Below are 26,031 nucleotides of genomic sequence, written 5' to 3'. Positions count from 1 at the left end.
AATGACATGGAAACAATGTTAACCAGTTTCCACCAGTGGGTAGTTGTTCCACCAGTGGGTAGTTGGATAGGAGTGTCTTTGTTTCATTTGATTGTTTTTTAATGCAGACCGAAAGTGTGATCGCAACGCAATAAACCATGGCTTCCTCTCCCAGAAGTATCTCAAGACTATTGAGATTGACCCAATGTTTGTCTCTCCGTGTGTGTGTTTGTGTGTGTGTGTGTGTGTGTGTAGTTGGTGGACTACCGTGTGGAGTTCAGTAAGTGGTGGGTGACAGAGTTTAAGACCATCAAGTTCCCCTCCCAGGGGACCGTGTTTGACTACTACATTGACCCCGACACCAAGAAGTTTGAACCTTGGTCCAAGATGGTGCCCATGTTCGAGATGGATGCTGATATTCCTCTACAGGTACGGTAAAGTCTTGTGTTACTGGTGTCACTTCATGTCACTTCTATAGTGACAATATACCATGCATTAGCTGCTTCAAAGCTCTTCTATGTAGTCATCGACGGTCTACAGTAAAATATCTTCTCATTACATATTCTTTACAATTTATCAGATGCTCTTTTACCAGATGCTCTTCTCCAGAGCAATTTACAATAAGTGAACATCAGTGGCGTAAATATTGCACAACATCCGGCTTGAAGGACCACAATAAGTAATGGTTTAGGTTGTAATTGGAGTTGAGTAATCTGATCCTAGATCTGTGGGTAAACACCAACCTGTAGAGTATCAACAGTCTATCTGAACTCTGTCCCCTATCTCCCCTCTCCCAAGGCATGTCTGGTCCACACCACAGAGACTATCCGCGTCCGTTACTTCATGGACCGCCTCTTGGAACGCCGCCGGCCCGTCATGCTGGTCGGGAATGCCGGTACTGGGAAGTCTGTTCTGGTCGGAGACAAACTGGGATCACTGGACCAGGAGAAATACATGATCAAAAACGTCCCCTTCAATTATTACACCACCTCTGCCATGCTACAGGGTAGGGAATGGTCTGCTACTACTAGTGTACAACTGCAAATAAATATACTGTAGCCTAGCTGGTTCTCTCCATTCCCTCTTTCTACACTCATCCTCCATCCATCTCTTTCTACACTCATCCTCCATCCATCTCTTTCTACACTCATCCTCCATCCATCTTTCTACACTCATCCTCCATCCATCTTTCTACACTCATTCTCCATCCATCTTTCTACAATCATCCTCCATTGATCTTTCTACACTCATCCTCCATTGATCTTTCTACACTCATCCTCCATTCATCTTTCTACACTCATCCTCCATCCATCTCTTTCTGCACTCATCCTCCATTCATCTCTTTTTACATTCCCATTCCTCTCTCTTTCCACTCTCATCCTCTCCCTCTTCCCTCTCTCCTGCAGCGGTGTTGGAGAAGCCCCTGGAGAAGAAGGCAGGCCGTAACTATGGTCCTCCAGGCAGCAGGAGGCTGGTCTACTTCATAGACGATATGAACATGCCAGAGGTGGACGCCTACGGCACCGTGCAGCCACACACACTCATACGCCAACACCTGGACTACAACCACTGGTGAGAGGATGTGCACACACAGACCCTGCAGTCACACACACTCATACGCCAATGTAACAGTGCTCTTGCGTCTGTTCTTGCGTTGTGTACAACCATCGACACAGACTCCAACTTGTAGCACCAATCATGGAGATTTATTCTGATAGATACACCTCAAAATTGCACATAATGCAATGCACGGCTCACCATCCAACAATGCACTCACGCACTGTACAAAATATTTGAAACCCCCCCACTAGACACAGTAAGTTGCTAGCTAGTATTGGCGGGAATTCTTTACAACAAAATGCACAACAAATATGCACCGAAAACGCTGCATCTAATGTGTGATGTTCTAATAATATTTACAAACAAATTGATATAAATTGTACTTTAAAATCATCACTTAAGAGTATAAAAATCACTTTCAACCAACAAATTACCGCTGGTTTGGTGCTTTTTCACTGGGACGATTCTAATTTAAACATCCGCCTTCGTAAGCAAGCCACGCAAACCAGCCAATAAGATGCCATGTTGAGTAGGTGAAGACAAGACAAAACTAAAAACAAAAGCCCATTGGCTTAACAATAAAGTGGCAATGTGAATCACCAATATAACCCTGTTACACCCAACACCTGGATTGTGAGGCACAGCTGAGTGAGCATAATAATTCACTTTTTAATTTTTTTGCTGAACTGATGGTCTGCATCTGATGGTCAGTCTGAGGGGATGGAGAGTGCAGTGGTGAGGCTGCCTCTCACAGGACTCTCTCCTCCACTGAGAAAAGTAGACAGTCTTCAAGCTGATGGCGAAACTCAAGTCGCAGTGCATTGTTTCCGCCTCATGCACCAATTAATGTTGTTAATTCGATGTCCAGATAAAGTGAAATATTACTTGATATAAAAAAAGAGTCAAGCCGCTAATAATAACAACGCAGGTTTACGGAAACACTTTGCTGTAGTCGTTCATTACAGCTGCAGTGCTGGTTGTAGCGCGAATGGAAGTAGGGAGAACGTACATTTTATGGCTTATAAAAGTTTTGAACAAAGTGTTGACATTGCTGAATAACTTAAACATGGATTTACTCATAAAAACAGCAGCGCTTTGCTGTATTCGTTGAATCTCTCACTAGTCATGCTTTTAAACGTTTTGAAATCTCAGTTTCAGCTTTGCTGTATTCGTTGAATCTCTCACTAGTCATGCTTTTAAACGTTTTGAAATCTCAGTTTCAGCTTTGCTGTATTCGTTGAATCTCTCACTAGTCATGCTTTTAAACGTTTTGAAATCTCAGTTTCAGCTTTGCTGTATTCGTTGAATCTCTCACTAGTCATGCTTTTAAACGTTTTGACATCTCAGTTTCAGCTTTGCTGTGTGCTCAAGGCTTCTTTTTACAGTCTATGGCTCAAGGAGACTGCAGACGCTGTGATCTAAGCTATCTGATTTGCCAGCAGTAGGCCTATAGGTGGACTTGATTTGCTTTCTGGGTTCTACCTTCAGACACATGAAATGGTTTAAAATGGGAAACTTTGCCTTCCCGGCGCTAGGGCTTCTGAATCAAGTGCACCTACTGCCAACAGCATGAAACAAATAACAAAAATAGGAACGCAAGGCTTTATCATAGTTTTTTGAACAGAAATGTTTGGTGAACGACTAGGAATGCTTTGGAGATCAACCAGTTGATCAACCGGTTGGTGACCACTGCAGTAGAGGTATACTTTTTGTCCTATGTATTGTTATCACAGATGACAATGACACAAAGAACTATGTTCCACTTCATAATTTAAGAACCCCATAAATGTTGGACAATTACAGTAAAGGCACATTAATTCCGAGTTACTGTACCACAGCTCTTTTAAAGAGGGTACTGGCTGGCTAACCCTGCTATAGCAAACCTACTGCAGTGGGTTAGTCCAATAATTGATCTGTTATTCAGCTTACTACAGCAGAGCATGTCTTCAGTTTACTATTCAAAGGGACACTCACTGCAGTTGCTGTTACTAAAATATGCTACAACTTAAATGATGTCCAATGTGAGAGCTTGGGCATGTGATTTTCCTTAAAAGGATTGTGTAGTTAGGGCATCAGGCATGTGTGTGTGTGTGTGTGTGTGTGTGTGTGTGTGTGTGTGTGTGTGTGTGTGTGTGTGTGTGTGTGTGTGTGTGTGTGTGTGTGTGTGTGTGTGTGTGTGTGTGTGTGTGTGTGTGTGTGTGTGTGTGTGTGTGTGTGTGTGTGCGTGTGTGTGTTTTACACACGGTCAGCCAGTAGAGTTATGGAGAGTATCTCAGGTATGAAATTGAGAGGGAAAAGGGTGTTACTAAACTATGCTGGCTTAAGGCAGAATTGAGGCGTGCATATTGACAGGAGCACATGAATAGTGTGTTTCTGTATTTCATTGCAATGTGTATGTGCCTGTGCTTTTGTGTGCCTGTGGACGTGTTTAACTATACTTATGGGGACCAGAAGTCCCCACAAGAATAGTAAACGAACAAAACATTGACATTTTGTTAGTCCCCATACGGTCAAATGCTATATTGAACAAAAATATAGACGCAACATGTAAAGTGTTTCTTGAGCTGAAATAAAAGATCGTAGAAATGTTTCATACACACAAAAAAACGTATTGTGTACAAATTGGTTTACATCGCTGTTAGTGAGCATTTCTCATTTGCCAAGATAATCCATCCACCTGACAGGTGTGAAATATCAAGAAGCTGATTAAACAGTGTCACGTTCTTTAAGGATCGTAGACAGGTGCAGGAATGCGTAATAGGGGATTTTATGACTCCACCCAAAATACTTGAACATGACACGGGGACGAAGCCCAAAACAAACAAGTAATAAAATACACACGGATGTAACCCAAACAAAAGAGTGAGGTTTAAACCTCTAAAGATTACACGGGCGAGACCCGTAATAACACTACACAGGACAAGACCCGAAATAACAAGTGTGCCAGCAGCGGGACGTAACCAGCCTCGGGGACGACCACAGGGGCGCGGTGTGGGTCGGGCAGTGCGCCAACGGTGAAAATCACTGCGGTGGCGGTCGGCCTGTTCCTTGTGCCGACGCACGGCCCGCCAGTTCCTTGTGCCGACGCACGGCCCGCTGGTGACGAGTGTGCGCAGCGTTCCAGGTCTCCTCAGCCCACCCAAACCACTTGTCCACCGCAGGGGCCTCGGTCTGGCTCGAATGCCAAGGTGCCAAGGCCGGCTGATACCCCAACACGCACTGGAAAGGAGTGAGGTTAGTGGAGGAGTTGTGGAGGGAATTCTGCGCGTACTCAGCCCAAGGTAGAAAATCCGTCCACTCCCCCGGCCGGTCCTGACAGTAACACCTTAGGAACCTGCCCAGTTCCTGATTGACCCTCTCCACCTGCCCATTAGCTTGAGGATGGTACCTGGAGGTGAGACTGACCGTGACCCCAAGGCATTCCATGAACGCTTTCCATATGCGTGAGGTGAACTAAGGACAATGATCTGACACAATGTCCTCTGGGATCCCGTAGTGCCGGAAGACGTGTGTAAAAAGAGCCTCCACGGTTTGCATGGCCGACGGGAGCCCATGCAGAGGAATGAGGCGACAAGCTTTGGAAAACCAGTCCACAACGACAAGATCGGTGGTGTTCCCCTGGGAGGGGGGAAGGTCGATGACAAAGTCCACCGAGAGGTGAGACCAGGGAACCGGCAGGGGAAGGAGCTTTCCATAAAGGAGGTGTCTGAGTGTCTTTGACTGAGCCCAGATGGAGCAGGAAGAGACGTCCTAGCCAAGGTGGGCCACCAGTACTTCTCAGACAGGCAGGCGATGGTACGGCTTTTCCCAGGATGACCCGATACAGGCGCCATGTGTGCCAGTTAAGGAGGCAGTCCTGTACACCTGTGGGCATGTAGCCGCGGTTTTCTGGGCACTGTGCAGGTGCGGGTTCCGTGCGCAGGGCCTGCCGTATGTCGGCATCCACGTCCCACACCACTGGCACGATAATACGGAACGGAGGGATGATGGGGGTCTCCTCTCCCTGCTTCTCCTCTTTATCATAGAGGCAAGACAGGGCGTCCACCTTCACGTTCTTCGAGCCTGGCCTATAGGAAAGCATGAATTGGATCCTGGCGAAGAACATCTGGCCTGTCTCGGGTTTAGCCTCTTCGCTGCCCTGATGTACTCCAGGTTGCGGTGGTCCGTCCACACCAGGAAAGGGTGTTTGGACCACTCCAGCCAGTGTCTCCATGCCTTCAGAGTCTTCTTGACCTTCTTAAGTCTTCCCGACTCCTACTTCGGAGGCTTCCAACTCAACGTGGATGTGGAGTGATGGGTTGGGATGTGCCAGCACGGGAGCAATGGTGAAGCGTGCCTTCAGTGTCTCCACCTCTGCCATCCAACGAAGCCGCTGGGAACCTACTCTCAGCAGGGAGGTAAGAGGCGCGACCACCGTGCTGAAGACCCAGAAGCCCCGGATGAACCTCCGGAAATAGTTGGCGATCCCCAAGAATCGCTGGACTGCTTTCACAGAGTTGGGGATGGGCCATGACCTGACGCGTTGCTCCTCCATTTCCACTCCCTCCGTGGACATGAGGTAGCACAAAAAGGACAACGACCGCTTCCCAACACAGACCTGACTAAGGAGACATGCTGGGCACGGTCAGCAGAATAGATCAAATTGTTGTCTATATAAACCACTACGCCCCAAAACACTTTGTCCTGGAAGACTGAAGGAGTATTAGACAGACCAAAAGGCATTCTGAGATACTTGTAATGGCCCGTGGTCATGGAAAAGGCCGTCGCCTGCACGAATGCGCACCAGATTGTAGGCGCTCCTCAAGTCCAGTTTTGTGAAGTACTGCGCCCTGTGTATTTGTTCGATGATGGTTGGGATAAGGGGTAAAGAGTAGCTGAGCTTTACGGTGCCTTTATCCAGAGATAATCAATGCAGGGGTGTCGTCCCCCATCTTTCTTTTTAACAAAAAATAAGCTTGAGGAGGCTGGTGGCGTAGAGGTGTGGATAAAACCCTGCTGGAGGCTCTCCTGCCCAGTCATGTGAAATCAATAGATTAGGGATTCATTTCATTGACTGATTTTATTATATGAACTATAACTCAGTAAAATCATTGAAAGTTTTGTTCAGTATATTTCTTGGGGGTTTAGGGTTAAGGTAGAATTAGTGTTATGGTTAGAATTAGGTTTGGGGTTAGGAGTTAGGTTTAGGGTTTGGGGTTAGGTTTTCGGGTTAGGTTAGGGATTTTGAATGGTTATAAATTGTGTCCCCCCACAAGGTTAGTTAAACAAGACTGTGTGTGTGTGTGTGTGTGTGTGTGTGTGTGTGTGTGTGTGTGTCCAGGTATGACAGGAGTAAGCTGCTGCTGAAAGAGGTCCACAGTGTGCAATACGTGTCCTGCATGAACCCTACGGCAGGCAGCTTCACCATTAACCCACGACTACAGGTACACACACAGCCACGCTTACAAACAAGCACAGACAAACACGCATGCACTCACACACATGCATGCATATCTGATGATGTTCCGTTGTCTCTATTGCAACGTTTCATTAGCATAATTATGAACCCCTATACATATACACATCATTTTTTTATTTTCTCAATTTCTCTTTGTAGCGTCACTTCTCAGTGTTTGCCTTGTCCTTCCCTGGAGCGGAGGCTCTTAGCACCATCTACAGTTCCATCCTCTCTCAGCACCTCAGGGGAGAGGGCTTCAGTGCTGCCCTGCAGAAGAGCTGTCCTACCCTGGTCCAGCTAGCTCTGGCCCTCCATCAGAGACTCACCTCCACCTTCCTGCCCACCGCTGTCAAGTTCCACTACATCTTTAACCTCCGAGACCTCTCCAACATATTCCAGGTGATGAATGCAAATGAATGAATGGATTGACGGGTGCACACACACACACACACACACACACACACACACATTTACAATTTACTATCCCTGGTGACATTTTTTACATTGATGCAAATGTTCAGTTACTGAAGCTGGTACTGTACACTCAAAACTAAGACCTAGGGCATTTTCTCCTTTATTCATGAATTGTTCCATTAAAACAGCACTAGTTAAATGTTTTGGCATGTGCACTCAAAACCCATCTCTTTTACTTTTTTAATATACTGTATCAAAGTTTGGATTGGTAGAGTTTTATTGCACCCCAGGCGGTAAAAGTTTAAGTACTGTAACTAATTTCTCATCTAAATGATTATTGATTTAGTAAGGTGTGCCTAGTGTAGAGAAATAAGGCTGAAATTTGCAGAAAAAGAGAGAAGAATGGATTTGCTCTCAGGGGTGTTTGTAACGATTTAATGTATTTAAATGAATATTATATTATACTGTAACCTCTAAAGCTGTCATGAGAGAGAAGCTTATGCGCAATATTTTTCTGTCACGATCATCAGCGATTCCAGGGGGGGCAAAGACTCTCATTTAATACAAGCACCAATACATAATTAATACTCTAAGCCGTTCAAGCATAGTACTTTAGTTTTCATAATTCCTTCCCTGAGACCTCCAAGCCTTGGAACTGTTTCGAGTCACACCCTTATCCTCTTATAAAATGTGCATACAGAACGTCGGAATGTACAGTAAGTCATACTTCAAAAGAACAGGTTCTCAGTTATTCATCATTATTAGCCTTAAATCTAAGAGTTCAGGTTTAGCAATTATAATGAGTTGAGGTTGAGCTATTATAATTATTCTAACCTCACCTTTAACGATGAGGGACCATAGATTCAACACTAGAGAGTTTATTATCTATAATTACAGACCATGGACTCCAGCCCTGCTGACCCCTTTATGTTACCTTTTAGACCTTAAATCAACGTTGACGACAGTACAGCATTGATTTCAATAGCAGTGGCCTGATGGGGGTAGAGATCATTAAACTTAGCTTTTGAACTTTGAAGAGTCTCAGTGCGGTGCGTTTTGGTGAATCCTGCGTTCTAAAGGGTCTGTGTAGTGTCACTGGTGTCAAGCGGGTAGAGGGTGTGGGAGAAAGAGAGAGAGAGCGCAGGATGAATCCTTGTTGTTTTTTCAGCTGGGGTAATAAGGAGAAAGTGAAATGGGGCTCAAACACAGCCCATAGTTCTCTTTTGAACTTGTCTCTCCATATGTCTTCACTATTCAGCTGCTAACTAGCTCCAGGGCCTGAGGATAGCTAGCTACACAGGGTTGAAGAGACACAGCCTGCTCACACACTCTAGTCCACATTCCACCTTGTCTGCTTGTCCTCACTGTTTTTAAGAATGAAAAGTTCTTTCATTTACAAATAAAGCTCCTGAAAAGTTTACAAATCATCTTAGTGTCTTCAGACATTGTCTGTGCCCCAAACTTGTTCTTTGAAATAGCTAGTCAGACGAAGTGAGGACTAGTAAGTATTTTAGTGCAATAGCCACGCAGGTCCTATTGTATTGGTGCTTACCATTACGTCATAGTATTTCTTCTATCGCAATTTTGCTGTCCTCTTGTGTTCATTAAAGTTAGCGAAATGTGGATTATTTCTGAAGAGCTTTACCTAAGGAACATTAGTTTGGTGACTTTTAATGAAGCAGCAGTTAGTTTAGTTTCTTTGTAAACACTGGAACACTGGTACAATCAGCCCAAGGCGACTACTGCCTCATTATCATCAGCTCTAATGAGGGAAACCAAGCTGAGGAACCTAACGGGGGAAAACACTTTGTTACAGCATTTCCAAGAGAAGTGTTCAGACAACATTCAAGGTAGTGTCTAAACCTTTCTTCTCTTCAGCAGAAATCCTCATATTTTCCAATAGTTACACTCCTCAAGGTGGTTGTCACAAGGTTGTATTGATGTCACAAGAAGTGATCAGTTCTTTTCTCCGGTATTCCTCTCTCCTCTTTCTGTCACTCTTTGGTTTTCCTCCGTCCCTTATTGATTGAACTACAACCACAAGGCTATCACTAAACACTTTTGTAGTGTTTGTCAAGTTTTCATAGTTACTTCACTGACAACAACTCAAAGCCAGATCCAGCTTAATATGATGACAGAAACACACCATCATCCTATGGGGATATGTTGATGTTTGATAGTTAACTAGATGCCAGTAGCCAAATCCCTGCTAATAGGACAAGAAAAACACTCTATGTTCCTATAGGGATGTGTTGTGAGAGAACTGCATTCCACAGCACCAGACCGTCAGGAACGCTGTCTATCGTTTGTTTTTCTGCCGTACACGGCCAACGGGCATAACAGGGATCTGTCTGGCGAACATCACCCTAAATGAGCTCTGGTAGAACAGAAGGAGAGTGGGAATGAGGGAAAGTGAGAACAAGGGAGAAGAAGAGCGATGGGTAGGAGAGGGGGAGGAGGGAAGGAGAAAAGGAGGGAAGAGAGCAGGAGAGATGAGAGAAAGTTATGTCAGCATGGTTAGGAGAGAGAACTCCATCTACTGTATTATACTTAGGGTTGCAAAGGGTCACAAACTTTCCAGGATATTTCCAGAATTTTTCCATGGGAGGTTAAGCCTGGCAATTTGGGGAATGTTGCTTAAATTCATCAAAAAAGTTAGCTTATAACAGTGAACCGTTTTTGTGGGATACACATAAGGCAATTCTAGGTCTTGGGGCATATTTTGGTTAAACTATCCCTAATTCAATGGAATTGCAACCCTCTGAATACACAGTGCATTCTTCCATCACATGTGCAAAGCACTCTTCCATCACATCATTCTCAAGAGCTGATACTCAAGATCTTGCACACTACTGAGATGCTATTGAGCCAACACTACTACAATGTCTGAGCCAAGGACTACATGCTTTCTGGTAAGTTTTGATTACAATACTGGGTGGGGTGAATCGATTTTATACGGCAGACATTATTTTTTGTTAACTAGTAAATAGTAACCTACAGCAAAGTGTGTTTAAATCATTTCTAACTTGTTAACAATTTCTGCTAGTTCGTTTTTGCTGCCATGTGGGTTTTAGCTTGCTTGAGCCTCCTAACTGAGGAGTGTTAATTCACCTGTTTCCGTACATTTCATTTTATAACGTTTATCTTACAAAAGAGTTGTTTAATCTAACTTTTCTAACCTTTACAGGAAAACGCCACAAAAAAAATCTGATGTGTGGAGACATTTCACTGCAGCTAATGTAGAAGGAAAAGCTGTGTACATTTGCGAATACTATGCCAAATCATATGTGAAGAATGCAAGAAAGATGCAGAATCATCTGGCATACTGCAAAAAGTTCCCTGAAGCTCACGACAAGCAACCTCTGACAAAAGACCCTCTACTTCTATTCGAGGTGAAAATGTTGAATCAGACACCTTATCGATGGCAACAGCTCATGGTCCTCCTGGAATCAGACACCTTATCGATAGCAACAGCTCATGGTCCTCCTGGAATCAGACACCTTATCGATAGCAACAGCTCATGGTCCTCCTGGAATCAGACACCTTATCGATAGCAACAGCTCATGGTCCTCCTGGAATCATATGTTTGACTCAATGGAGGAACGTAGTCAGATAAATGCTGATGAATGTCTTGCTCGAGCTGTGCATGCAATTGGTTCACCTCTGATGCTCACAGGCAATGCATATTGGAAGAGATTTCAGAATGTTCTTCTCCCAGCATACACCCCTCCAACCAGACATGCTTTATCTACTCATTTGCTGGATGCAGAGTTCAACAGAGTTCAAGTGAAGGTCAAGCAAATCATAGAGAAAGAAGACTGTATTGCAATCATCTCTCATGGGTGGGCGAATATTCGTGGGCAAGGAATAATTAACTACATAATCTCCACCCCTCAACCAGTATTCTACAAGAGCACAGACACAAGGGACAACAGACACACCGGTCTCTACATTGCAGATGAGCTGAAGGCAGTCATCAATGACCTTAGACCACAGACGGTACTTGCACTGGTGACAGACAATGCTGCGAAACATGAAGGCTGCTGGGTCTAAAGTGGAGGAGTCCTACCCCTCACATCACACCCATTGGCTGTGCTACTCATGCATTGAATCTGCTCCTCAAGGACATCATGGTACTGAAAACCATGGATACACTCTAAAAAAGGAGCTGAGGAAATGGTTAGGTATGTGAAGGGTCATCATATAGCAGCAATCTACCTCACCAAGCAAAGTGAGAAGAATAAGAGCACCACATTGAAGCTGCCCAGCAGCACTCGTTGGGGTGGTGTTGTCATCATGTTTGACAGTTTCCTGGAGTGGAAGGAGTCTCTTCAAGAAATGGCCATATCACATTCAGCCGTATGAACAGCCCCATCAAGAGGATCCTCCTGAATTATGTATTGTGGGAGAGAGTGGTAAGCAGCCTGAAACTCTTGAAAACTGTTGCAGTAGCCATTGCGCGGATTGACGGAGACAATGCCATCCTGTGTGATGTCCAGACTCTGCTTGCAGATGTAAGAGAAGAAATCCGTACTGACCTGCCCACTTCACTGTTGCTCCAAGCAGAGGAAACTGCTGTTCTGAAATACATCAAAAAGCGTGAAGACTTAAGCCTGAAGTCCATACACGCCGCAGCATACATGTTGGACCCCAAGTATCCTGGCAAGAGCATCCTGTTTGGTGCAGAGATCAACAAGGCCTATGGTGTCATCACTACCAGGTCTCGCCACCTTGGCCCGAATGAGGGAAAGGTTCTTGGCAATCTGGCGAAGTACACTTCCAAGCAAGGGCTTTGGGATGGAGATGCAATATGGCAGTCGTGCCAACATACTGTATCTCATCAGCCACCTGTTGGAAGGGATTTTGTGGATCTGAGGCTCTTTTCCCTGTTGCCTCCATCATCCTCTAAATCCCACCAACATCAGCCAACATCAGCCACCTCAGTGCGCAACTGGTCCTTGTTTGGGAACACACACACCAAAGCATGCAACAAAATTGGTGGCCATCCGGGCAAATTTGAGGCTTTTTGAGCCTGACAACCTCAACATCCTCAACAAGGTTGGAAAGTGACAGTGAAGATGAGGCCTCAGAGTCTGATGTTCAAGAGGTGGACATTGAGGAGGTCCAGGGCGAAGACATGGAAGCCTGAGAGGAAGACAACCAAAGCTTTAGTTTCTAGACTATCATTTTACAGATAATATGTTGAAAACGTTTTTTGGAGATGCAAAGGATGGGTGGCAGGGTAGCCTAGTGGTTAGAGCGTTGGACTAGTAACCGGAAGGTTGCAAGTTCAAACCCCCGAGCTGACAAGGTACAAATCTGTCATTCTGCCCCTGAACAGGCAGTTAACTCACTGTTCCTAGGCCATCATTGAAAATAAGAATTTGTTCCTAACTGACTTGCCTAGTTAAATAAAGGTAAAATTAAATTTAAAAAAAATTGGGGATCATTCAATATTCCCTTTCTTTTGCTGTTCAGTGAAATCATCCCATGTGAGTCAACTCATTTAAATAGTTTTTTAAAATTTCTATTGTCAGGATTTAATCATTTGCAATTATGTCTACTGATGATAAGGTAAAAGTTTTATGTTTCTGTATCCATATGAGATGGTAAATATATCCAATGCAAAAAACATCTACATTTAAATGGTATGAATATACATTTACATATATTTCCGTTAATTCCCATATATTCCCGTTAATTCCCACGGAAAGTTTCACCTCTGAATATTCCCCAATGTGCAACCCTAATTGTACTGTCAGTCTAACATAGAAAGCCCAGTCCGCTGAGCTGGGGATAGCTGTAGTAGTTAACCAGGGAGGAGGAGAGGTGTTGTTCGGAACCCAGAGGAGTGGAAACAAGCCTCAGACCAAATCAAATCAAATTCTATTTGTCACATGCTTTGTAAACAACAGTTGTAGACTAGCAGTGAAATGCTTACTTACGGGCCCTTCCCAATAATGCAGAGAGAAAATAATATATATATATATCATAGAAAAGGTATAACACAAGGAATAAATACACAATGAGTAACGATTCCTTGGCTATATACACGGGGTACCAGTACCAAGTCGATGTGTAGGGGTAGGAAAAAAGTGACTAGGCAACAGGATAGGTAATAAACAGTAACATCAGCGCATTTGATGAATCAAAAGAGTGCAAGAAGGGTAGTCCAGGTAGCTATTGGTTAACTATTTAACTAACTGTTTAGCAGTCTTATGGCTTGGGGGTAGAGGCTGGTCCTAGACTTGGTGCATCGGTAGCAGAGAGAACAGTCAAGGCTCTGACTCATACCCATCCCTCTCTTCTGTGGACAATGATAGAGGGGGAAGAGGGGTGGGGTGGGGGGGCTGCCAAAGAATGACTGGAGGAAAAGAAGAGGAAGATATTACACAGATACCTCCAACGCACTCCGTTACGACAGTCATCATCAGATCGGATTCAGTTGGCTGTAACACGCAAGGTGATGATGACGACGTTGATTTGCATACGTTCTGCTGCCTGGAGCACACAGCATCTGTTAGTTTGTGTTTTTTCTCCCTCTGTGACGGGCCGCAGAAAGGGACAAACAGTGCCGGGGCTTCACCGGGCCTATTCCTCATGCTAGGACAGCTGCTGGGAGAGGAGATTTCACTGAGACATGGATGAGTTCTAGTCTTCCCCTGTGGGACAATGTTAGTGTTTAGCTCATCCAGAGCAAAGCATATCATCTTAGATTAGTTAGACATTCATCTGTTGGAAGGTATTATTTGATTGATCTGAAGTTTGCCATTCAGTTCATTTGGGAGCGTGTTGGAGATGCCAGGGTTTAGCTTGTGAAGAGAAAAGTATGATAAATGGTCTTACTTTTATGAAATATGTGTCTCTTAAATAAACAGTGATTGCTCAGAATATATACATGAAATCAAACCAAGAAGTCCCATTGATTTATTTTCTTACTTACATAAACCCCTGGTCTTACTTTCTCTCACTCCTTTTCTACCAGCATTTAGACCCAACAGTGATCGACTTACCCATATTTATCTTTCAGAATCGGATCCTTTTTATGGTATAACTTGACTTTATCTGCCTCCTGTCCTGACCAGGGTATTCTGTTCTGTACCTGTGAGTGTCTGAGGGGTCCTGTGGATCTGGTGAAGATCTACCTCCATGAGTCCAACCGTGTCTACAGAGACAAGATGGTGGAGGACAGAGACACACAGGCCTTTGATAAGCTGCAGGCAGACACTGTGAAAAAGTTCTATGAGGTAAGGAGAGTTTTACCAAGTTACACCCAAAGAAATGGAGACACACACGCAGGCGAGCACGTGGACGTACTCCCCTACACACACGCACAGGCACACACACGCAGGAGGCGAGCACGTGGGCGTACTCTCCTACACACACACACAGGCACACACACGCAGGCACACACACGCAGGCACACACCCACAGGCACACACACACGCAGGCACACACCCACAGGCACACACACACGCAGGCACACACCCACAGACAAAAGAACGGGCACACACATTTCACACACACACTTCACACACACACACAAACACACGCTGACACACACACACACACACACACACACACACACACACTGTTGAGGAGAGAGTTTTACCAAGTTCAGCAGAGGAAGACGGAGCAAGAGGTGGAGGGGGGAAAATCATTAGACAGCCTGCTCAGAGTTGGAGGCCGGACATCAGTGACCAGCGCAGCGAGGAGAGGGAAGAGGAGGGGAATGGAGAGAATAGTAATCAGGAGACTGACTGTCAGGGCCTGGGCCACCAGCCCAGCAAATTGGAAAACATTTTAATGGTTTTCTGACCGCTGTGCCCTGACTCCCTACCCTCCTGACTTTATCACAAACACACTGTTCATACTTACAGCCAGGGAACTGACACCTACACACACAGGGGAATACACGCAGACACACACACACACACACACAAGTTGATCACACACACACTTTTTTTGCAGCGAGGGAACACACACACACACACACACACCACCAAAATATAAAGCTCCGGTTCCGGCATGTCAGCTCGTCGTTTTCAAGTGTTCTCTAATGAGAAAGAGACAGGAGAAAGGAGAACGTTATCACAGTTCCCCTCAGATGAGCTGCAGTCTTAGGGAATACACTGTAGGAATGTACATTTCCTCAAACAGAGGCCTGCGTTTAGAAACATCCCGCTATCATAAATATTTGAAGTGTTAAACATAACCAGTAAAAGTGAACACAGAGTAGCCTACTCCAGGAAATGTTTTGTTTGCTGAATGCTGAGTTCCTCCCTGTCCAGACTGATTCCATTTAACCGTTCCACTGCAGCTAACTGAGGCTCTGTCCTAAATGGCGCACTATTCCTGATATAGTGCACTGCTTTTGAACCAGAGCCCAGGCCCTGGTCAAAAGTAGTGCGCTAAATAGGGAATAAGGGGCCATTTGGGATGCATACAGAATGTGTCTCCCCTCAGGATATGGAGGAGACGCTGGAGCAGGCCAGGGAGATGAACATGTTCTGTCACTTCGCCTCGGGGGTGGGGGAGCCCCGGTACATGGCTGTCCAGTCCTGGAGCTCCCTCAACAAGACACTACTGGAGGTCCTGGAAAGCTATAACGAAGTCAACGCTGTCCTCAACCTGGTTCTGTTTGAAGACGCTATGGCTCACATGTAGGAAGGAGAAACCTCTATTTGGCTTTTTAATGTACTTATTATAGGTCCCTCTTTTGCTATGTCACTAATAAAAAAGAAATGAACTGAGAAACACTTTTAATGACATATCATCAGTAAATAATGGCGATTGCCTCTTAAAACCTCTGCTTTTGTCCCTCTCTCTCTTTCCCCTCTATCTCTTTATTCCCCTCCCTCTCTCTCTCCCCCCTCCTGTAGTTGCCGTATCAACCGTATCCTGGAGTCTCCACGTGGTAACGCTCTTTTGGTCGGCGTAGGCGGCAGCGGCAAGCAGAGCCTCACTCGATTGGCTGCCTTCATCTCCAACCTGGAAGTGTTCCAAATTACCCTCAGGAAAGGCTACGGCATCCCTGACCTCAAGGTACACGCACGCACACCCGCACCTGCATGCACTGACCGAGACCATTGCATATTGCATGACTTAAACTACAAATGTTCCCCATTCTGTTCTACTGGGAACTTATGTCTAGCAGCTGACCAGCCAAATGCTCCCTCTCTCTCTCTCTCCCTTCTCCACTCCCACCCTCCTTCCCTACACACCTCTCTCTCTCTCTCTCTCTCTCTCTCTCTCCTGTCACCCCCCCATCAGACTGACCTGGCGTCCCTCTACATCAAAGCTGGCGTGAAGAATGTTGGCACGGTGCTGCTAATGACTGATGCCCAGGTGGCAGATGAGAAGTTCCTCGTTCTGGTCAACGATCTTTTGGCATCGGGTACGAATGGGACGGGGACATTGGGGAAGGGGGTTGGCATTGGGGTTGGCTGGGACATTGGGGAAGGGGGTTGGCATTGGGGTTGGCTGGGACATTGGGGAGGAGGGTTGGCATTGGGGTTGGCTGGGACATTGGGGAGGGAGGTTGGCATTGGGGTTGGCTGGGACATTGTGAAAGAAGGCTATGTGTCACTCTGTTGGCATTAGGTAAGGCAGGGGAAGCCAGAGCCATATACAAAGAGCTCCAATATACTGTATCTGGCCTTGCCAATAGCTTCCCATGTAGATGAATGACAGGAGAATTCTCTATTTCACAAAGAAGAACAGCCAGTTACCATGGCTTTGTGTGAGTGTGCTGAAACACTGCTACTGCATCACTGTTAGAGGTGATGCCAAACGCAAATGTCCACCTCCGGGTAGACAAACAAGTCAGTTCTAAACTACAATTCTATTCCATTATTCAGATGGATGAGGAGGAGACATGGAAGTAAAAACCTAAAGAAACAGGATTTCTTTCTCCTCTCTGTCTTCCTGTGAGTCTGAGTTGCAGTACTGTAATAGTAATGCTCAGAGCTTCACCGTAAATCAGTGATGTGAGTCATCCAGTCACTGGGACCCTCGCCTGTCACCACCTCCTGTTTACACCCCTTCAGTGTTAGAGGAAACAGTGCCACTGTTCGCCCCAGCACATTCTGTTATTGTTTTGTTGATAAAGCATCCAGCATGGTAAAAAGACATTTGCAGGACCTATTCTGCTCTTCTATCCCGCATGAAGTGATGTGAAATTATACAAGTGGAAAAAACAGTGTTCGTTGTTTGAAGTAACTTCTTTGTTGTTGTAATATCGCAGGTTTATCCTCATCTGAATGTTCTATTGTAGATGAGCTCCCTATTGGTTTAGATCTGAATGTTATATTGTAGATGAGCTCCCTATTGGTTTAGATCTGAATGTTCTATTGTAGATGAGCTCCCTATTGGTTTAGGCCTGAATGTTCTATTGTAGATGAGCTCCCTATTGGTTTAGGCCTGAATGTTCTATTGTAGATGAGCTCCCTATTAGTTTAGACCTAAATGTTCTATTGTAGATGAGCTCCCTATTGGTTTAGATCTGAATGTTCTATTGTAGATGAGCTCCCTATTGGTTTAGGCCTGAATGTTCTATTGTAGATGAGCTCCCTATTGGTTTAGGCCTGAATGTTCTATTGTAGATGAGCTCCCTATTAGTTTAGACCTAAATGTTCTATTGTAGATGAGCTCCCTATTGGTTTAGATCTGAATGTTCTATTGTAGATGAGCTCCCTATTGGTTTAGACCTGAATGTTCTATTGTAGATGAGCTCCCTACTGGTTTAGATCTGAATGTTCTATTGTAGATGAGCTCCCTATTGGTTTAGATCTGAATGTTCTATTGTAGATGAGCTCCCTACTGGTTTAGATCTGAATGTTCTATTGTAGATGAGCTCCCTATTGGTTTAGACCTGAATGTTCTATTGTAGATGAGCTCCCTACTGGTTTAGATCTGAATGTTCTATTGTAGATGAGCTCCCTATTGGTTTAGATCTGAATGTTCTATTGTAGATGAGCTCCCTATTGGTTTAGATATGAATGTTCTATTGTAGATTAGCTCCCTATTGGTTTAGATCTGAATGTTCTATTGTAGATGATCTCCCTATTGGTTTAGATATGAATGTTCTATTGTAGATGATCTCCCTATTGGTTTAGATCTGAATGTTCTATTGTAGATTAGCTCCCTATTGGTTTAGATCTGAATGTTCTATTGTAGATTAGCTCCCTATTGGTTTAGACCTGAATGTTCTATTGTGGGTGAGCACCCTATTGGTTTAGACCTGAATGTTCTATTGTGGATAAGCACCCTATTAGTTTAGACCTGAATGTTATATGATCGGTGAGATCCCCATTGGTTTAGATACTTCAACAACATGTTGGAGTGTTCCAATATATGACCCTATATGTGGGATGCACAGGTAGCATCTATGGCACTTGCGCTTAGAAATGTACATTTCTACGTAGTCGAATTGTGACATGTTAGTAATGGTCTGGAACAGAAACCTGCATACACAGTAGCCCCCCCCCCCACCCCCAGGACTGTACGTTACCCACCATGTCTCTGTGTGATGTGAATGTTCTATCCCAGGTGAGATTCCTGACCTGTTCCCAGATGACGAGGTTGAGAACATCATCGGGAGCGTCAGGAACGAGGTGCGAGGACTTGGAATGATGGACACCCGGGAAAACTGCTGGAAGTTCTTCATCGATCGAGTCCGCAAGCAGCTCAAGGTGACAAACTGTCTTGCTCAGGGACATGGAGCGTTTCTTTGAATTTCATACCTCTCTCGGGTGTAAGAAGTTGAGAAACATGAATAATAATAATTCAAATGAAACTGGTATAGAAGTGGTTGTAAACAGGTTTCTGTAACCAGCTTTGCCTTCCGAGTTGTTACCACTTCCTATTCAGAGGTTCATGACATTTTTCAGATACATTTTTTTTTAGTAAGGTCTAGTCTTATTATATTGCTGTGAGAGCTGTAGTTTGGGTATGAACTGTAGGCCAGCATTTCTCTCTGTGTGACTACAGTCCTGATGAGATCGTGCCACCACTATACCCTGTTGTCTGAGGGAAAGCGTCAGGCCAGGGGTTAGCAGTATTATTATTATGATGAGGTTTGGAGCAGAATAAATGAGGGTAGTAGAGTCCCATGGGTCGGTGTTTAGAGAGGCTGGATCACACACATATACACAAACACACACACACACAAATAGAAAGGTGGACACACATACACGCACATAAACACATACAGCTGTATTCCTCATCCCTGTGCTAGATAGGTGGCTGTGTGTTTCTCCCCTGGGGGCAGTGGGCTGACGGTGTGTGTGTGTGTCTCTGTGTGTGTGTCTCTGTGTGTGTGTGTGTGTGTGTGTGTGTGTGTGTGTGTGTGTGTGTGTGTGTGTGTGTGTGTGTGTGTGTGTGTGTGTCTCTGTGTGTCTGTGTGTGTGTGTGTGTGTGTGTCTCTGTGTGTGTAGGTGGCCCTGTGCTTTTCTCCGGTGGGCAGTAAGTTGCGGGTGCGTAGCAGGAAGTTTCCAGCTGTGGTTAACTGTACAGCCATCGACTGGTTCCATGAGTGGCCACAGGAGGCGCTGGAGTCTGTCAGCCTCAAGTTCCTACAAGAGGTCGACAACATTGAGGTGAGATCTCTCCTTCTCTCTCTTTTTCTCTCACACTTTTCTTTCCCATTCTCTCTCTCTGTTTCTCTCTTTCTCTCACGCACTTTTCTTTCTCTCTCATTCTCTCTCCCTCTCTTTCGTAATCATCATCCACAATAAAACCTCTAACACTCTACCTCTGTTGTCCTCCCAGCCGGAGCTGAAGGAGTCAGTGAGTAAGTTCATGGCCTACGTCCACGTCAGTGTGAACCACACCTCCAAGGAGTACCTGTCCAATGAGAGGCGCTATAACTACACCACGCCCAAGTCCTTCCTGGAGCAGATCAAGCTGTACCAAAGCCTGCTGGCCAATAAGAGCAGAGATCTCACTATGAAGATGGAACGCCTGGAGAACGGCCTACAGAAACTCAACAGCACCTCCGCTCAGGTCAGACCTTACCTTACTTTATTCTAACTTAACCTACTGTACCAGCCTCTTCCTCACGTTAACCACCAAGATGGAGAGGCTGGAGAATGGCCTGTAGAAACTCAACAGCTCCTCTGCTCAGGAGATTTTTAAGCCTTGAGACAATTGAGACATGGATTGTGCATATGTGCCATACAGAGGGTGAATGTGCAAGTCAAAAGATTTAAGTGCCTTTGAATGGGGTATGGTAGTAGGTGCCAGGCACACCGGTTTGAGTGTGTCAAGAACTGCAATGCTGCTGGGTTTTTCAGCTCAACAGTTTCCCGTGTGTATCAAGAATAGCCCACCACCCAAAGGACATCCAGACAACTTGACACAACTGTGAGAGGTATTGGAGTCAGCATAGGCCAGCATCCCTGTGGAACGCTTTTGACACCTTAGAGTCATCAACAAATTGAGGCTTTCCTGAGGGCAAATGGGGGTGCAACTCAATATTAGGTTAGGTGTTCCTAATGTTTTGTACACTCAGTGTATGTTCCCTGATTCAACACTTGAAGGGACATGAACACATCAGCAAGTCCCACACGCAGGAAAGTCTAATTATAGTGTTGGTGACACACACACCCTCCAACGTTACTAGCATTAATGCATTACAATGTGTCACCAACCCCCTATAGGAATACCCAGCAGGTCACATACATACATTACAGCACATACTTACCCTGTAATTGTGTTGACTGTTCATTACAGTTACACCCCCTGACCCCTTTTACAACAGGCTTTATTAATGGTCGTTCTATATGTGTTCACGTCCCTATGACAAGCCTCTTGCAATAAATGTACTTGTTTTGTAACATCAACACTTAATTCAGAAAGTCAGAGGTCGGCTGTCTGGTAAACAACAATAAACAAGGTTGCAGGGGTTAAAACGGGGAGATGAGGCTGAAAATGACTCATCGGCTCCCCAGAGAACATATTAAAGGGATTCCTGTGGGCTGTATTCAGCTCCTCTGGTCTGGATTTTGGTCTGTTTTTGCGGCAGCCATCTTGGATGATGAGTGTTAATAGTGTTTTAATGAGAGGAGAGAGAGTGGGTTGGAGCTGAGATGCGCTGATACCACAGGATGTATCTGAGAGCGGATCAGGGGAGCTGAGTTCTTGCGCTGCACACACATGCACATACACGTGTGTGTGTGTGTGTGTGTGTGTGTGTGTGTGTGTGGCTCCTAGACTTGCCTCTATCAGTGTAGAGTTGCGTGGGCGAACAGTGCTCTTATACTCTTTATAATGAACCTACACACACACACACACATACACACACACACACACACACACACACACACACACCTCCTCTTCTTTTGTCTCTCTGACACTAATCGCTGTGGGAGGCTAATGTCTCATCTCCAGTCGTGTAAATGTGAGGGTTCTAACCTCCAATCTACCCTCATCCACAGATCCCTGACAGGGAGCCAGATAAAGGAAAAATTGGAGGTTATATATAAAAATGATTTAAAAGCCCAATGCAGCCGTTTTTATATATCAATATCAAATACTTTCTAGGTAACAATTAAGTTGTAGATTGTATTTTCAACCAGCAACTGTCCAATTTTTTCACACTTGTACAGTGTTAGTGTCATTAGTTGTTGTAAAATATTATTGAAAACATAGGAAAACTTCATTTCAACTGCACTGGGCCTTTAATGATTAAGGGAAAATAGTTCTGCTTCTTCAACCACGTTTCTCTGTTCTGATAACATGATCTGATGAGTTCTAGTGTATCGGTCCCAGACTCCCAGTCTGATGAACTGGTTATGGTGCTGTAGGGGAAAATACCTGCTCTCCTGTAAATTAGATCTTGGAAATAACTTTAGGTTTGTTTAGATCCACCTGGACAGAATTTCATCTTCCATAGAGGGAGGTGGTAAGGCAGTTATACGGATTTTAATTGATAAAGACAATGCACCCTGTCTAGAAGCCTGGGTATTATGTGTGGGTGTTAGATAGCCCAATACACAGTGGTACATGTTTACATGTATATAGAGAGCTGTCCAGATGTAGAGCGATTTCACTGTTTATCTCACAGCCACGTCTCACAACAATTAGCTAACGCTCTCTCGCAATCCATCTCTCTCTCTCGCTCTCTCTCTCTCCCTCTCTCTCTCCATCCCTCTGTCTCTCTCTCTTTCTCTCCCTCTCATTCCCTCCATCTCCCCCCTCCCACCCATCACTCTGATGGCTCACTCGGTGCTCGTCAGGTTCTGTCTGGATTGATTTCATCAGGACCCAACAGAGACATCTTCTACACAACACCCTCAGCACTCTCACGTCATGTTTAGTTAATTATCTCAAAGAACAACAAATATCACTCTGTTTTATTTCCCCTGTGCAACATTTTGATGAAGTCAGATGGTAATGTAGAAACATGCATGCATTCTGTGGAAATTGTGTGTGTTTCAGGTTTTCATTTGTGTGTGGTGTGTGTGGCATGAGTGGGTGTGTGTGGCATGAGTGGGTGTGTGTGGCATGAGTGGGTGTGTGTGGCATGAGTGGGTGTGTGTGGCATGAGTGTGTGTTTGTACCTGCATGCATGCATGTGTGTGTGTGTGTGTGTGTGTGTGTGTGTGTGTGTGTGTATCTGTGTGTGTCTGATTAGAGTTCTAGCGCCTAACGCTATTAAATTATCCAGTAGATACAGTTGAAGTCGGAGGTTTACATACACTTAGGTTGGAGTCATTAAAACTTGTTTTTCAACCACTCCACAAATTTCTTGTTAACAAACTATAGTTTTGCCAAGTCGGTTAGGACATCTACTTTGTGTCTGACACAAGTCATTTTTCCAACAATTGTTTACAGACAGATTAGTTCACTTACAGACTCCCAAGTCTGGTTCATCCTTGGGAGCAATTTCCAGACGCCTGAAGGTTGGTTTTTAAAAAAAAAAATGTCACCTTTATTTAACCAGGTAAGCTAGTTGAGATAAAGTTCTCATTTGCAACTGCGACCTGGCCAAGATAAAGCATAGCAGTTCGACACATACAACAACACAGAGTTACACATGGAATGAACAAAACATACAGTCAAAAAAAGGTACCGCATTCATCTGTACAAACAATATAAAGCCCAGGGGACCATGCAGCCGTCATACCGCTCAGGAAGGAGACGCCTTCTGTCTCCTAGAGATGAACATACTTTGGTGCGAAAAGTGCAAATCAATCCCAGAACAACAGCAAAGGACCTTGTGAAGATGCTGGAGGAAACCGGTACAAAAGTATCAATATCCACAGTAAAACGAGTCCTATATTGACATAACCTGAAAGGCCGTTCAACAAGGAAGAAGCCACTGCTCCAAAACCGCCATAAAAAAAAGCCAGACTATGGTTTGCAACTGCACATGGGGACAAAGATCGTACTCTATGGAGAAATGTCCTCTGGTCTGATGAAACAAAAATATAACTGTTTGGCCATAATGACCATCGTTATGTTTGGAGGAAAAAGGGGAAGGTTTGCAAGGCGAAGAACACCATCTCAACCGTGAAGCACGGGGGTGGCAGCATCATGTTGTGAGGGTGCTTTGCTGCAGGAGGGACTGGTGCACTTAAAAAAATAGATGGCATCGTGAGGGAGGAAAATTATATGGATATATTGAAGCAACATCTCAAGACATCAGTCAGGAAGTTAAAGCTTGGTCACAAATGGGTCTTCCAAATGGACAATGACCCCAAGCATTCTTCCAAAGTTGTGGCAAAAAGGCTTAATAAGGACAACAAAGTCAAGGTATTGGAGTGGCCATCACAAAGCCCTGACCTTAACAGCAGAGAAAATTTGTGGGCAGAACTGAAAAAGCGTGTGCGAGCAAGGAGGCCTTCAAACCTGACTCAGTTACACAAGCTCTGTCAGGAGGAATGTGCCACAATTCACCCAACTTATTGTGGAAAGCTTGTGGAAGGTGTCCGATTGACCCAAGTTAAACAATTCAAAGGCAATGCTAGCGAATACTAATTGAGTGTATGTAAACTTCTGACCCACTGGGAATGTGATGAAAGAAATAAAAGCTAAAATAAATAATTCTCTCTGCTATTATTCTGACATGTCGCATTCTTAAAATAAAGTGGTGATCCTAAGTGACTAAATGATTAAGTGACTAAGGATTAAATGTCAGGAATTGTGAAAAACTGAGTTTAAATGTATTTGGCTAAAGTGTATATAAACTTCCGACTTCAACTGTATACACTACCGTTCAAACGTTTGGGGTCACTTAGAAATGTACTTGATTTTGAAAGAAAAGCGCATTTTTTGTCCATTAAAATAACATCAAATTAATCAGAAATACAGTGTAGACATTGTTAATGTTGTAAATGACTATTGTAGCTGGAAACGGCAGATTTTTAAAGGAATATCTACATAGGCATACAGAGGCCCATTATCAGCAACCACCACTCCTGTGTTCCAATGGCACGTTGTGTTAGCTAATCCAAGTTTATCATTTTAAAAGGCTAATTGATCATTAGAAAACCCTTTTTCAATTATGTTAGCACAGCTGAAATTGTTGTCCTGATTAAAGAAGCAAGAAAACTGGCCTTCTTTAGGCCAGCAGCACAGCCAGGTGGACTGGGGTCAGCAAGGCCAGGTAGTCCTGAGGCATGGTCCTAGAGCTCAGGTCCTCCGAGAGAGAGAACGAAAGAAAGAAAGGGGGAAAAAGAGAAAGAAAGAGAGAGAGAATTAGAGAGAGATATTTAAGACAGGAGAAATACTCCAGATATAACAGACTGACCATAGCCCCCCAACACATAAACTACTGCAGCATAAATACTGGAGGCTGAGACAGGAGGGGTCGGGAGACACTATTGCCCCATCCGACGATACCCTCGGACAGGGACAACCAGGTAGGATATAACCCCACCTACTTTGCCAAAGCACAGCTCCCACACCACTAGAGGGATATTTTCAACCACCAACTTACCATCCTGAGACCAGGCCGAGTATAGCCCACAAAGATCTCTGTCACGGCACAACTCAAGGGGGGGTGACAACCCGGACAGGAAGATCACGTCAGTGACTCAACCCACTCAAGTGACGTACCCCTTCTAGGGACGGCATGGAAGAGCACCAGTAACTCAGCCCCTGTAATAGGGTTAGAGGCAGAGAATCCCAGTGGAGAGAGGGGAACCGGCCAGGCAGAGACAGCAAGGGTGGTTCGTTGCTCCAGTGCCTTTCCGTTCACCTTCACACTCCTGGGCCAGACTACACTCAATCATATGACCTACTGAAGAGATGAGTCTTGAATAAAGATAAAGGTTGAGACCGAGTCTGTATCTCTCACATGGGTAGGCAGGACATTCCATAAAAATGGAGCTCTATAGGAGAAAGCCCTGCCTCCAGCTGTTTGCTTAGAAATTCTAGGGACAATTAGGAGGCCTGCGTCTTGTGACCATAGCTGTCACGACTCCGACCGAAGGACACTCCCCTTCCCGTTCGGGTGGCGCTCAGCGTCGCCGGCCTACTAGCTGCCACTGATTATTTCCTCCCCCTCCTTATGTGTTTATTGACTGCACCTGTTTTGAGTTAGGTAGTTAGTAGTAAGGCTTTATTAGTCAGCCGGCCCGCCTGGTTCCTTGTGCGGGATTAATTATTGTGACCGTCTGTTTGGTGTACTTGTG

The 26,031-nt window shown here is 44.8% G+C and overlaps 1 protein-coding gene across 1 annotated transcript in view; it reads left to right on the top strand.

The window, feature by feature from the left end:
* Positions 1 to 26,031, top strand: part of dnah9 (dynein, axonemal, heavy chain 9) — a 141,668-nt gene that overhangs the window by 45,015 nt on the left and 70,622 nt on the right. The window contains exons 41-52 of the mRNA XM_029684902.2: positions 235 to 408; positions 778 to 985; positions 1,386 to 1,551; positions 6,860 to 6,962; positions 7,136 to 7,375; positions 14,476 to 14,637; positions 15,857 to 16,053; positions 16,273 to 16,435; positions 16,664 to 16,787; positions 18,941 to 19,083; positions 19,828 to 19,989; positions 20,162 to 20,395. Coding sequence (XP_029540762.2) covers positions 235 to 408; positions 778 to 985; positions 1,386 to 1,551; positions 6,860 to 6,962; positions 7,136 to 7,375; positions 14,476 to 14,637; positions 15,857 to 16,053; positions 16,273 to 16,435; positions 16,664 to 16,787; positions 18,941 to 19,083; positions 19,828 to 19,989; positions 20,162 to 20,395 — 2,076 coding nt within the window. The remainder of the gene's footprint in view (positions 1 to 234; positions 409 to 777; positions 986 to 1,385; positions 1,552 to 6,859; positions 6,963 to 7,135; positions 7,376 to 14,475; positions 14,638 to 15,856; positions 16,054 to 16,272; positions 16,436 to 16,663; positions 16,788 to 18,940; positions 19,084 to 19,827; positions 19,990 to 20,161; positions 20,396 to 26,031) is intronic.

This window comes from Oncorhynchus nerka, linkage group LG16, assembly GCF_034236695.1.
Source record: "Oncorhynchus nerka isolate Pitt River linkage group LG16, Oner_Uvic_2.0, whole genome shotgun sequence".
Lineage (NCBI taxonomy): Eukaryota > Metazoa > Chordata > Actinopteri > Salmoniformes > Salmonidae > Oncorhynchus > Oncorhynchus nerka.
The sequence above is the reverse complement of the archived record's forward strand: the minus strand, read 5'-3'. Positions and strand labels throughout refer to the sequence as shown.